The sequence below is a fragment of the Podarcis erhardii genome (genome assembly GCF_964252035.2).
Source record: "Podarcis erhardii genome assembly, chromosome: 8".
In the NCBI taxonomy this organism is placed as follows: Eukaryota; Metazoa; Chordata; class Lepidosauria; order Squamata; family Lacertidae; genus Podarcis; species Podarcis erhardii.
Window position 1 is genome coordinate 7,842,009 of NC_138499.1, and position 12,952 is coordinate 7,854,960.

General features: G+C 42.9%; 1 protein-coding gene across 1 annotated transcript; it reads left to right on the plus strand.

The window, feature by feature from the left end:
* Positions 1-1,168: 1,168 nt before the first annotated feature.
* LOC309349241 (mas-related G-protein coupled receptor member H-like) lies at positions 1,169-7,001 on the plus strand (the record flags this gene model as incomplete). Its single annotated transcript, XM_081874986.1, has 3 exons — positions 1,169-1,292; positions 3,769-3,834; positions 5,817-7,001. 3 exons carry the CDS (start codon positions 1,169-1,171, stop codon positions 6,761-6,763), a joined length of 1,137 nt encoding a protein of 378 aa, XP_081731112.1. The 3' UTR covers positions 6,764-7,001.
* Positions 7,002-12,952: the final 5,951 nt, after the last annotated feature.

Sequence of the window (12,952 nt, forward strand, 5' to 3'; positions counted from 1 at the left end):
ACTCCTCCATTGAGATATAAAAAGAGATAACGCAATCGTGTAACTTTTTAAGCACCAGTGTTCTGGGGGTTGGTTTTTTGCTCAACTTTTGTTGTGCTATAGTCCTTCCAGACAGCAATAGTGTGGTAGTGTTTGGGAAGTATGACAGGACAGCTCATAAAGCAGAATAAACCCAAAAGTTATTCACTATTTTTGTAGGAAGAGCATGCTGCAGAAAGCAGCCATAACTTAACATTTAGTCTGCAGGGGGCTGAAGACACAAGTTTAATGTCAACTGTGAAAAATATAACTTGGAAAGGAAGAGATGAATATGAGCGAAGGGATTTTAAAATTGCTTTTTTTCTTCCTCTTAGTAAGGAAAATGGCTAAGGGATTCAGCCAAAAGCTTTAGAGCACTTTTACTTTTTTTTTTTTTTTTTTTTTTTTTTTGAGGAGGGGTATGGTGGAACAAAGAAAGGGAGACTGAAATAGAGCCAAGAGCTACTGCAGAAGATAATTTCCCATCAAGAAAAGATTCCATGCACAGAAAGTCCTACCTTTGTTCAATCTTTGTTCAATCTGTTTTCCAGGAAAAGAGAGGAGAGAGACTTGCGATATTCTGTTTCTAGAATTTCAGGGTCTTGGTCACAACCTCTTCTCTGCATTCAACACATATTGTACATCCACCACTGAACACAAAATCTTGAGCAGATAATGTCAGGGAGTGCTTTGTGTTCAATAAGGGCAGGGGTGCAGTATTCATATCCTGTTAAAATGTTCATAGCCATTAGTGGGTGTCCCAATTAGTCATGAGCAGGTTTCTATTTTCTCAACATAAATACTTCAGCAATTTTCTGTGCGTTCAGGAAATCACTTTTCCTAGTCCCCAGAGACATATGCACTTTATACTTGCAGGTGTTTTGAGGGCTCTTACTCATCTGCAGAGCTTTGGCTTAGCCTGCAGAATGTCCTGGATTCACTCAGTGGCAGCTCCGGGTAGGGATAGGAATGATTCCTGTATATATCTCTGCTGGTCATTGTCAGCAATCTGAGCTAGGTAGAATAATGGTCTGACCTTGTACAAAGCAGTTTCCTATATTTATTTATTCAGAGTTTTGAACATATACATGGGAATTGAGAACTGATGTGTGTATGGTCGGGCTGAGTACCAAAACAGACTAAAGGAGAGATGTTGACAAAGGAGTCCAGAGACTTTGCAATAAAGGTTGCCTTTGAGGAGGAGCATGAAGGAAAAGAAATATGTGAAGACACCAAAGAGAAGGAGAAAAAAGCAAAAAGAAAGGACAAGATGCGTTAGTGCTGGCGCAAGACATTTTGCTGCCTGAATGAGAGGAGCAAATGTACTCACAAACCCTTGCTGCACCCTTTCCTGCATTCATCCTTCCCATTCACCCCCATTCTGCCATGAGAAGGGCCTTCCTTACCTTCCTGCACTCTCTCCTGCCATGCACAGAATTTTTGTAGCTTGCATCTGGGAGGAAAGAGGCTTGAGAGATTCCAAGCATCCTACTTTTATCCAAACAGAAATCTCTGCTTCCCAGTGGCAGTAGATTGGCTGTATGTATTCCCTTGTAGGAGGTTTCCCAGAAAAAAATGAGGTCCTCTTGCTGGAAAAAAGGTTCTGTATCCCTACTGTACCATCTTCCTGCTCTTTCCAGCCCATTAGCTGGGCTTTCTTTCCCCGAGTGTTTTGGAAATCTCCTGCGTGGGGAGCAAAGTGCTTCCCAGTGCTTAAAACTTACTTGCAGGCTTTTGAAGTGTAATGGAGCCTTTCAAAGCACTTTTGTATATTTTACAAATGGAGCTGTTAGTGTGCATGATCACAATCCTCTAAAGACTATATTGACAACCCAGTGACAATCGTTTTTCACTTATCACATGACAATGGCAAACAGATTAAGCATAAATGAAGGCAAACAGGCACATTCCAGCACATCTTGTCATGAGCTCTTAAATGCATTGAATGTTTCCTCAAGACTTGGGAGTTGCATTGGTGTCTGAAAATCTTCTGGTTCCAGCTCAGGATTACTTACTTCTGGTTCTCTCTCTATCTCAATATCTGATCCAACATTAGTCACAGGTAAGCGAAAAGCTCATGTTAGAAATTCTTTGCTTGCAAGAGCAGAAAAAGGAGTAATTACTGTGGCAGAATTAATTTTTAATTTTATTATTATTATTATTATTATTATTATTATTATTATTATTATTATTAAAATGCACAGCTTCGATCCCTGGGGTTAAAAGGTTCAAAGATAACACAGCTGTGAAAGATTCTGTATGAGGTTTTAGGAACGGAAAAGTATAGGAAGCTGCCTTCTAAAATTCAGTCCATTTATTTATTTACATCCACCTTTTCTCCAAGGAATTCAAGGTGGTGTACATGGTTTGTCTTGCTCCTCCTTTTATCCTCACACCCAACCTGTGAGATAGGTCAGGTTGAAGGACTCTGGTCCGAGGTTATCCAGTGAGTTTTATGTCTGTGCGGGAATTTGAAGGCTGGTCTCCCAGATCTTACTCCAAAAACTTCAAAAGGGAGCATCCCAGAATGAATGGGCAGAGACTATGTGTTCACACCTGTACATCTGAATGGCTCCACAAGTTCTCCAGATGGCTGTGTGGCGGTCACAGACAGGATCTGCTTTGACAAATATACTTTCCCTCCTATGCACTCACTGAATGCATGACGGGTGAAGAGGGGGGCTAATATAAGGGATATGCTCAAGTATATAATTTATTTCTCCCTCACTGAAGCATTTCTGTTTAGTACAAGATCAGGCTCAGCACACTCCCTGTCCTACTGGAAAAGGCAAAACAGAAATGGGGAACACAGAACAAAATGAAAAAAGTGGTGAAACTGGTTTACTGAGATAAGCAAGAGATGGCTAGAGGTATTCATTATAAATAAAAGAAATATGAGATAGGCCTTTATTGCTGTCAATTGCCTGCTTATGTCCACTTTTTACAGTAAAATGAATACCTCTAGCAGTCTATTGCTTATCTCAGTAAACCAGTTTCACCACTTTTTTCAGAGTGGTGACTTCAGAGGCATATTGCCCCCCACACAGGAGGCAGAATATAAATTGATCATCCATTGATGTGTTCACTCCTCTTTTAAAGTCATCCAGGTTGGTGGCCATGAGTATATACTTTGGGAGCAGATTCCACGGTTTATGTATCTACTTTTCAGAGAAGTATTTTCTTTTGCCTCTCTTGAATTGTCCAACATTCAGTTGAAATAGATGGCCCAGAGTTCTAGTATTATAGGAGAGTGAGAAAAATAATAATATGGCATTAATAATAATAATAATAATAATAATAATAATAATTAAAATTTGTATACTACCCTATACTCACCTATACCACCCTAAGTTCTTACATTTGCTATAATATTGCATGCTTTTAGTGCTTTTTGGTACCTCCATAATTCCAGTTTCAGCATGAAAATTTAGAAGCTTTTTATGATTCTATTCAATAAATGCATTTCACCTGATCAATTCAGAGTCATTTTTCCCCTACTACTTGCAAGCCCACTTTTTGCAAGAGTGATATTCTAGGGTATTGCAAAAAATAATCTCCTCCTAAATTTGCAGGTGATTGTATCCAGTGAGAATCGTTTTTGTCTTGTCACTGGCAAACTGATTAAGCATAAATGAAGGCAAACAGGCACATTGCTATACATCTTGCCATGAGCTTTTAAATGCATTGAATGTTTCCTCAAGAATTGGGAGTGGCATTGATGTCTGCAAATCTTCTGGTTGTCTATTGCAGCACAGGAATATCTACTGCTGGTTTTTTCTCTCTCCATCATGATATCTGATCCAATGTTTGTCACAGGTAAGCGAAAAGCTCAAGTTAGAAATTCTTGCCCGCTTATGTCCACTTTTTACAATAAAATGAATACCTCTAGCCATCTCTTGCTTATCTCAGTAAACCCCTTTCACCACTTTTTTCATTTTGTTCTGTGTTCCCCATTTCTGTTTTGCCTTTTCCAGTAGGACAGGGAGTGCGCTGAGCCTGATGTTGTACTAAATCAAGCACTAAGAATCTCCAAACCCATGGAGAAATCTAGTCCTAGCCAGGTTCCTAATTTGGCCAGTGAAACTGCAAAAGAAAAACCAGGAGCCTTGGAGCAAGCTCCCCGTTGTTCATTGGCAAGTGGAGATGGCTCCAATGAATGACCCAAACATCTTTGTACATAGGCGCCAACTCCATGGGGCCTGAGGGGGCCAGAGCCCCCTCAAAAATTCGTTTGGGGGGGCTCTGCCCCCCCAATAATTTAAGAAAATTATTAGTTATATTATGCTTTGTAAAATCACAAAATTATGTTGGTATTTTTTATTTTCCTTGTTTGACGATAGTTACCTTTTAAAATACATTCAGTAATGAGTTAAAACAAAGCCACTCCCGATCTAGAGAGGGGGTGGGGTTGCGGGCTCTCGACCCATCAACAACGACGCCAGCCCCGCGAGAAGCGGGGATTCCCCCTAGCTCATTAATATTCACCGCCCACGGCGGCAGCCAATCGGCTGCCGCAAAGGGCGGGCCCTCACAGGTTCACTTAAGGTCGGGGCAGCCCGGGGCTCGCCCCTTTCATTCCCCCAGCAGCAGCGGTTTGGAGGTCTTGGGCCCCCCCAATATTTTTTATAAGTCGGTATGGGCCCCCGCCCCCCCAATATTTTTTATAAGTCGGCGCCCCTGTCTTTGTACCTCTATCAACTAGAGGTAGGGAACTTACAGCCGATGGGCCAAATATGGCCTGTCAACCTTCTGCATTTATATAATAATAATAATAATAATATATTTATATCCCACCCTCCCTGGCCAAAGCCAGGCTCAGAGTGGCTAACAACAGGAAAAATAGCACAGTTTACATAAAATCACAGCTAATTAATTAAAATACATTCTAAAATCAATTCAGAATCAAATTAATGGCAACCATTGGGCTAGAGTTCTGTGAGGATTACAGAATGAGGGAGGGGGTCAGATTGTGCCTTGGCCAAAGGCCTGGTGGTACAGCTCTGTCTTGAAGGCCCTGCGGAAAGATGTCAACTCCCGCAGGGCCCTAGTCTCTTGTGACAGAGTGTTCCACCAGATCAGGGCCATGGCCGAAAAAGCCCTGGCTCTGGTTGAGGCCAGCCTAACCTCCCTGTGGCCCGGAATATCCAAGATGTTCTTATTTGAAGACGTGGGATATACCAGGAGAGGCAGTCCTGTAGGTACGAGGGTCCTAGTTTGTGTGAGGAAGAAAAGGTAGAGCTTGACCAAAATGGGCTTAACTAACCATCCCTTCAAAGGCCCAATTTGTAAATTCTGAGGCACCTGAGAACCACTTGTGATGTCAGGTGATTGACAGGTGGACTAACAGCACCCCATCCCTTGTCCTCTGCAGGACAGAGATGGGAGAGAAATTATTTCAGAAGCCATGTGGCAGTAAAGCTTTCATCTGGAATAAAAATGTCCTAATCTTCCGCATCCTCGGGGGTGGGGGGCTATAGGGCAGGAGGCTCCGACCACTCCTCTTCATCCAGCCACTCCCTGACATTAGGTTTGTTACTGAAGAGGTAGCCTGAACTCGAGATGAAACAGATGAGCCATTTCACCTTAAAAATTAACTCTCATATTAGGAATTAACGCAAGAATTAACTCACAAAGACAAGGAAGAGTAGGCTGAAAAGCTTTACTTTCATCTTTATTCATTAACAAAGACTAATTCCACCCTCTCCACCCCCAGCAGACATATCTACACAAGAAGAAGCGCAACAGCAACAACTGAGTACAATGGCCAGTCTCAGCCCAATGGCCCTGTCTCCTTTCAGTGCTAAAGAAGACTATTATGAAGAAAACAATGCAACTTCCTTCTCCAACAATAGTAGTTTTGATTATCCAGCATGGATTTTGGATATTTACCCAAATATATATATATATATTTTCTATACTCACAATTTTAATTTGCATTTTGGGGCTTTTAGGGAATGGGACTGTTGTCTGGCTGCTTAGCTTCTGCATTAAGAGGAACTCTTTCACCATTTACATCCTGAACCTCTCTGTTGCGGACTTGGGTGCAGTCACAGCTAACTTTTTTATAGAAATGATTTTGTTTGCAACAGGAGACCATTATGGACCTCTGTATGATTTTCTACAAGATGTCTTTCAATTAATGTACAGTGCTGGTCAATATCTACTGACAGCCATCAGCATTGGCAGGTGTGTGTCAGTCCTCTTCCCAATTTGGCATCGATGCTGCCGGCCAGCAAATTTGTCCACCACTTTGTGTTCCGTAATATGGGTACTTTCTAGCCTTCCCTGTGGAATTAACTTCGCCCTCCGCCTGACTGAAAATGTGCACAGTTATACCAAGAAATATTACCAGTATGCTGTGAACGGCATTCTTTGCCTCCTGCTCATGACTATCTCAACTCTAATTCTCTGCCTCAAGGTCTCCTTCAAATCGCAACAGCGAAGGCGGGGTAAAACTCAAATAGCCATCTTGCTTGCTCTTCTTTTCTTCATCATTTTTTCGTTTCCACTGAATGCCTATTACATCAGCCCTTATGTTTTTGAATCAGCATCTCTCTTTTCTTCATTTTATGTCTACTTATTTGCCTGCCTGAACAGCAGTGTTAACCCTTTGATCTATTTCCTGGTTGGGAGACAGAAGAGAGGCAGACATAAGAAGAGCATGAAAGCCATACTCCAGAATGTTTTCAAGGAGGAGGAATGCTCAACAGAGGAAGCAGAGATCTCTGTTGAAACAAAGTGCTGATGGTCCGAAAGGACCATCACTTTTATCTAGTTTATACTATGACATTCTAGATTCTACTAAGCACATGTTCATAACTTCAGGTTGCATTTCTTGTAGCCTACTTAATTTGTATTGAGTATTCATGTCTTGCTTGTGCTTATACAGATGTGGTTGCAGTCTTTTCCTGTGATTGAAGACAGTTCTGAAAGCATTTGGCACAAACTCCACTAATATGGCAAAAATTATTTTGACTTGGAATCATAGAATCACAGAAATGTAGAGGTGGAAGGGACCTGAGGAGACATTTAGTTCAATCCCTGCAAAGCCACCATATGCCTTCTGAATTCCACTTTTTTTGGGGGGGGGGTTTACCTTGAAAAATGAAAACCCTGGAACATGAAGAAGTTTCCTGTGCCACCTACTACTGTACTGCAACCTTGCAAAATCTTCCTTCCTGGATAGATACTTAAGGGTGGGGAGTTCCATGTTGTGAGCTCATCAACAGAAAATGAGCAGAGCTCTTTATTGAAGTAGGAGGGCTTTAGTCAGTTGAGGTTGGAAGATTTGGAGAGGAAGAGATAATGGCCACTAACTTTCAAAGCAGTAAGGGCAGAAGGGGGAGGGGAGGCACTAAAATTAAGGTTTAGGCATTTGTGCTGCAGGTGGGAAGAACTAGAAATCCCATGAATTAAACTTGGGGAGGGTGTCCAAATATGTGAGTGGTGGAAGAAGTGATAGACAGGAGCATCAAGCAAAGAGGACATGTAGGACATTGTGAACTGAGTTGTAACAGAGGAGCCATAGAGGAATGGAATGACTTTTGCCTTACTGCTCAAGGGGAAGAAACTTGACAGACTATGTAGGAATGAAAATCACGACAGACGAGCAGTGGGTGTCACGAGAGGCGTCTGCCGGGGAAGTCCCGGGAACTCCCTTTTATTGAATATTACAAACATTGCCACAGGTGTGCTTGTGGCTGATTGGTTGATACAAACACAAAGAAACTTAATGCTGATTGGTTAACATACATACAAGGCGGGAATTACATGTGAGGGGTGGGAGTTACATGTGAACATTAATCACCGGTAGATTAAAGGCTGGGAAACAAGGTTGGGACTAGACAGGCATGAAACCTGACAGGCATGATTGATCATAACATGAAAGAATACAATAATCAAGTTCTATAAATGTGGTCAGCTATGCATGGAGTACAAGTCACCATGAACTTAAAGTAAACTGAGCGATGAGGGAATGTCTTGGTGTTTGGAGCAGGTTCGTACAGTGTGTGCAGAAACAGAGAAAAGATTATAAGCGAGAGTTCCCAGAATGCAAGAGAAAAGAAGCAATGCTTCCCCATAATGCAACAGTTATGTGCAGAGGGAAAACATATGTGCAGAAGGAAAACTTCCCTTTATCACCCCCTTTCTTTTTCTCTTTTTTGCGAGGCGTTCTAGGTAAATAAGGCAAAAATATTTCGGGATTAGTGGTGTGCCAGCGAATGCCCAAAATAAGTTCGCCAGGGAGGATGAGACAAAAAAATACTATGAGATACGTGGTTTGCCAACGCATGCTCGAAATAAATCTGCCCATATCTCCCCTTTGGTTTACAATTGGTGTCGCCATTTTGCAAAATAAGCAGCGAGGATTTTATTGGGTGGCTGAGGGGGAGAGAGAAACCGGGAGAAAAGACTTATGAGGCCAGGAATGCATTGGAGGAAGCAGCATAATAAAATCAACATGCAAATTATGACAATAGCATATTGAAAGAGATTACGAAGCCAAGTAAGGTTTGGCAGCCAAGCGGTAAGCCACTGGGTGAAAGAATCCCAGAAAGCAGGAAAACCAACATCCTGTTTAATGTGATGTGTGAGATTTTGCAAATGAGAGATTTGTTTTTGGATGGCCTTAGAATTGTCAGTGATATTAAAGCAGCACATGTTTTCCACTTGTTCGCATCCGTAGTGATGGAGCATCAATAGGTAATCGATAGCAGCGCGGTAAGAGTCCATGACGCAATTCCCTCTGTTCTTTATTCAAAAGGTGAAGAGCTTGTGAAGTAGAATTCAAGGCTTTTGCTGCGGAGCAAAGCTAAAGAGTTAATATTCCTGCTATTTCGTACAGCCAATCCAGGGACTCCTAAAAAAGAGACAGCTAAAAAAATATATTCAGATCTGCTAGGGAGAAAAACAAAATCGTTACAATCATTAGTCAATTCCACAGAGCGGCGATATCTAGAGCGGGACAAATGATGCTTTTTGTCACTGGTCCATTGTTCCACTCATACAAAGATGGTGGATTTCCAGTTGAGGGGGAATGCAAGCTTACTCATTAAATTGAATGGTAGCTTGTAATTGTTGTAATAGGTCTCTGCCCCACAGATTGAGGTGGATTTTCAGCACACAAGGCTGAATATATGCAATGGTTTCAGAGCTATCAGGCAGAGAAACAGGCAGCCATTGTACGCTTTTGGAAGAATTTTGTGGTCCACCCACACCCCAGACAGCAGAGGCAGACTCAAGGGGCCACGTGGGGTCCCAACAATTACTGGAAATCACAGAAATGTCTGTGCCTGTGTCAATCAAGCCTTCCAGAACTTTGCCATTGATTTTATACTTACGAAGAAGATTCTGTTCACCGATCCTCTGGATTACAGCTAATAGCTGCGGAGAGAGGGGACAGAGCTGGTGCAAATTACTATCCATAATGGAAGCAGTAGGAGCGGTAGGAAGCACTACCAAATGTGCCCAGGAGTCACCCTTTTTTAACTGCATGGGCATATGGCCCCAAAGTTGAAGCATTATTGTGCCCACATAGTCAGGTTCCAAGACTGAAGGAATAACCATGATTCCTTCTTTGGCTGCAGAAAATTTTGGCAAAATCAAACCTGCGACTTTGGGAGGTAGTGGGCCTGCCAATTGGGTGGGCATGAGCACGATTTCACCAGGTAAAACAGAATCTTTGGATTCCTGATTAATTAAATCAATGGTGAAATCTGAAGGTGTCTCCTTAGGAAGAGCGTCAATGGTGGGAGCTGACGGCAATGGGCCCTCTAATTCTCTTGGCCCGAGGGCGGGGCCAACATGGAGTTTCCCGAACTCCTGCACTGATTTGCCCAATGATAGCCTTTACCGCATTTTGGGCATTTTTTGGAAGGTTTAGCCTTATTGGCATCACCATTCCTGTGCGCCCCACCGCCAGGTGCCCTGCATTCTTTTGCAAAATGACCAGGGCGCTTACAATTAAAACAGTTACCAGTTGGCTTATTGCCAGCCTGGGTGGCACCGGCAAGCAAGGACATGGCATGGCTCTGGCTTCCAATGTCCGCACAGGCTTGAATCATCTGTGCCAGATCATATTTAGGACGATTAATGACAGACTGCAAAGCCTTCTTACAATCGGTGTTTGCATTTTCAAAAGCCAATTTTTTCATCAATTCATTCTGGGCTGTAGTATTATCAACCTGCCTGGTGACTGCTTCTTTCAATCTATCTATAAATTGATGGTAGGGCTCTGAATGTTGTTGTTTAATATTAACAAAAGAGCTCAGCGGTTGCCCTGAGACAGGGACTTTCTGAAAGGTGCGCTGTACACAAGTCGCGGTGTGGCTGAAATGTACAGGTGTCAGCGTCGCCTGGGCTGTTATAGTATCAAACGGACCAGCACCATAAAGTTCATTAGCTGAATACTGCGGATCAGACAGGGATGAAGCACCAAGCCTAAATTCACTGTCAAAAACAACATACTGGGCTGGTGAGAGCAACATGTGTATTAAGTCTTTCCAGTCTTGGGGTAGCATTGTGTACCCAGACGCTATCCCCTCCAGCATCCCTGTGACATAGGAGGATTTTAAACCAGAATCAGCGATGGCTCTCCTCAGTTCCCTCATAACAGAGTAAGGGAGTGTCTCATACAACACCTGTTGCTGAGCAGTCCCCGGATCAGTATAAAAAATTGGGAAAGCAGATGGCAATTCCCCCGCCCACGCAGATTCTTCCTCCAAAGACAAAAGTCCTTTCTGTCTCGCCTGAGAAAGTGCAGCACGCACGGCTCCAGTAGGAGCAGGCAAAGGAGGGGGGGAGGGGGGAGGGGGGGTGGAAGCAGGTTGAGATGGGTGAGAAGCAGGGGGGGGTTGGCCGGGCTGCGAAGCAGAAGGAGGCAAGAATGTGGATAAGGGGGAGGATTGTCTGATACAGGCAGAAGAGCAGGGGCCGAAGGAGACGCCTGGGGGACCTGGGGTCCAAATTTTGCAACGGCCTCTGCACATTTCTGCTAGGTAAGCAGAAAATGAATCGGAGCACTCGGTTCTGCGAAGAGGGTCTTTCCGATCTTTTGCCAAGTCTCCACCTCCAGAGAGCCATTCTCGGGATAGGAAGGATACTGGCAATTGATTTCACAAAGTAGTTGTTCAATTTCTTTTAAGGAAACATGAACACCCACAACCCGCTGCCTAACTAGAGAAAACAATTCCCTGTCATGTTCTTTCTGCAATTTAGTCAAATCGCCCCCCATACTCACGAAATAGCGCGCTGAGACTTTTCCAGTCGAGTGAGGTACAGGGGTTCGGCTGCGTAAGGGATCTGGCACGTCCGGGGTCACCAGATGTAGGAATGAAAATCACGACAGACGAGCAGTGGGTGTCATGAGGCGTCTGCCGGGGAAGTCCCGGGAACTCCCTTTTATTGAATATTACAAACATTGCCACAGGTGTGCTTGTGGCTGATTGGTTGATACAAACACAAAGAAACTTAATGCTGATTGGTTAACATACATACAAGGCGGGAATTACATGTGAGGGGTGGGAATTACATGTGAACATTAATCACCGGTAGATTAAAGGCTGGGAAACAAGGTTGGGACTAGACAGGCATGAAACCTGACAGGCATGATTGATCATAACATGAAAGAATACAATAATCAAGTTCTATAAATGTGGTCAGCTATGCATGGAGTACAAGTCACCATGAACTTAAAGTAAACTGAGCGATGAGGGAATGTCTTGGTGTTTGGAGCAGGTTCGTACAGTGTGTGCAGAAACAGAGAAAAGATTATAAGCGAGAGTTCCCAGAATGCAAGAGAAAAGAAGCAATGCTTCCCCATAATGCAACAGTTATGTGCAGAGGGAAAACATATGTGCAGAAGGAAAACTTCCCTTTAAGACTAAATATCACGAGCAATGTACAGGGAAGAATCCAAAATAAAGAAAAAGCCCACCCCCCTATCCTTCCCTCCCCCCTATCCTTTACATCCCATTGATGCTGCTGGTACAGGACAGTAATTCTTCTTCTTAGGGGAACTGGGGTGTGGGAAACCTGCCCTCACACTGACCAGGTGGATACAAGGTTCCTTCAGTTTTCAGCGATGCTACTGCTATAGGACATGACCTTGAACAGTCAATGAAGAAGGAAGATCTTCCTAACTCTCCAGGATGCCTTTAAAAATTTTATATATATATATATATATATATATGACGCTTCTTACATGTCTGTAAACTGTAAACTGTAAACTGCTTTGAGATTTTCACCATTAAGCAGTATATGAATATTATGAAATAAGAAATAAATACATTTGCATGTATATATTTGAGTTTCTTGTGTACCCATGGCCATGTTAACCAGCTAGAACATAGCAAAATGAAGATGAAGCATGACAATACTCAGTAAAAATAGTTCTCCTGATTGCATCACAGAGTGTTGTCTGGTTCCTCATTCCCTGCAATTTGCTAACCCAATTATCTCAAGAATGCCTTTATGTGGTAAGAACCTCCTCCTATATTCAAAATTTTGATAACCGTTGAAAAGAATTTTTTTGTGAAATGATGTGGGCAGAATTCTTAAAAAGAGTGGGTGGAGCCCTAAACGTCATACAGGGAACTTGAGGACATATCTGCTTTTATTCCCGTTGGGTTGCATTCATTTCTGCAAGCCTTCCTACCATCTACTTATTCCAGTGCTGAGTGCTGCATTTGCTGTCTCCCACTCACCATATTGCTGATCAGCATTTTCTCACAGGAATGTGAACGTCTCAAGTTGATGTAGTTAATTTGCAAAAGCGGAAGGAGAACCATAGCTGAGTGGAAGAAATGTACATGGTTTGCAGCCAGGAAGACCCAGGTTGAATCCCTGGAGTCTTGGGATATCGTGTCACAGTATGGGAGCCAAAACCGGTCCAAGTAGGAAATACTGGGCTATGCAGTCTAACCATCAGCCTCAC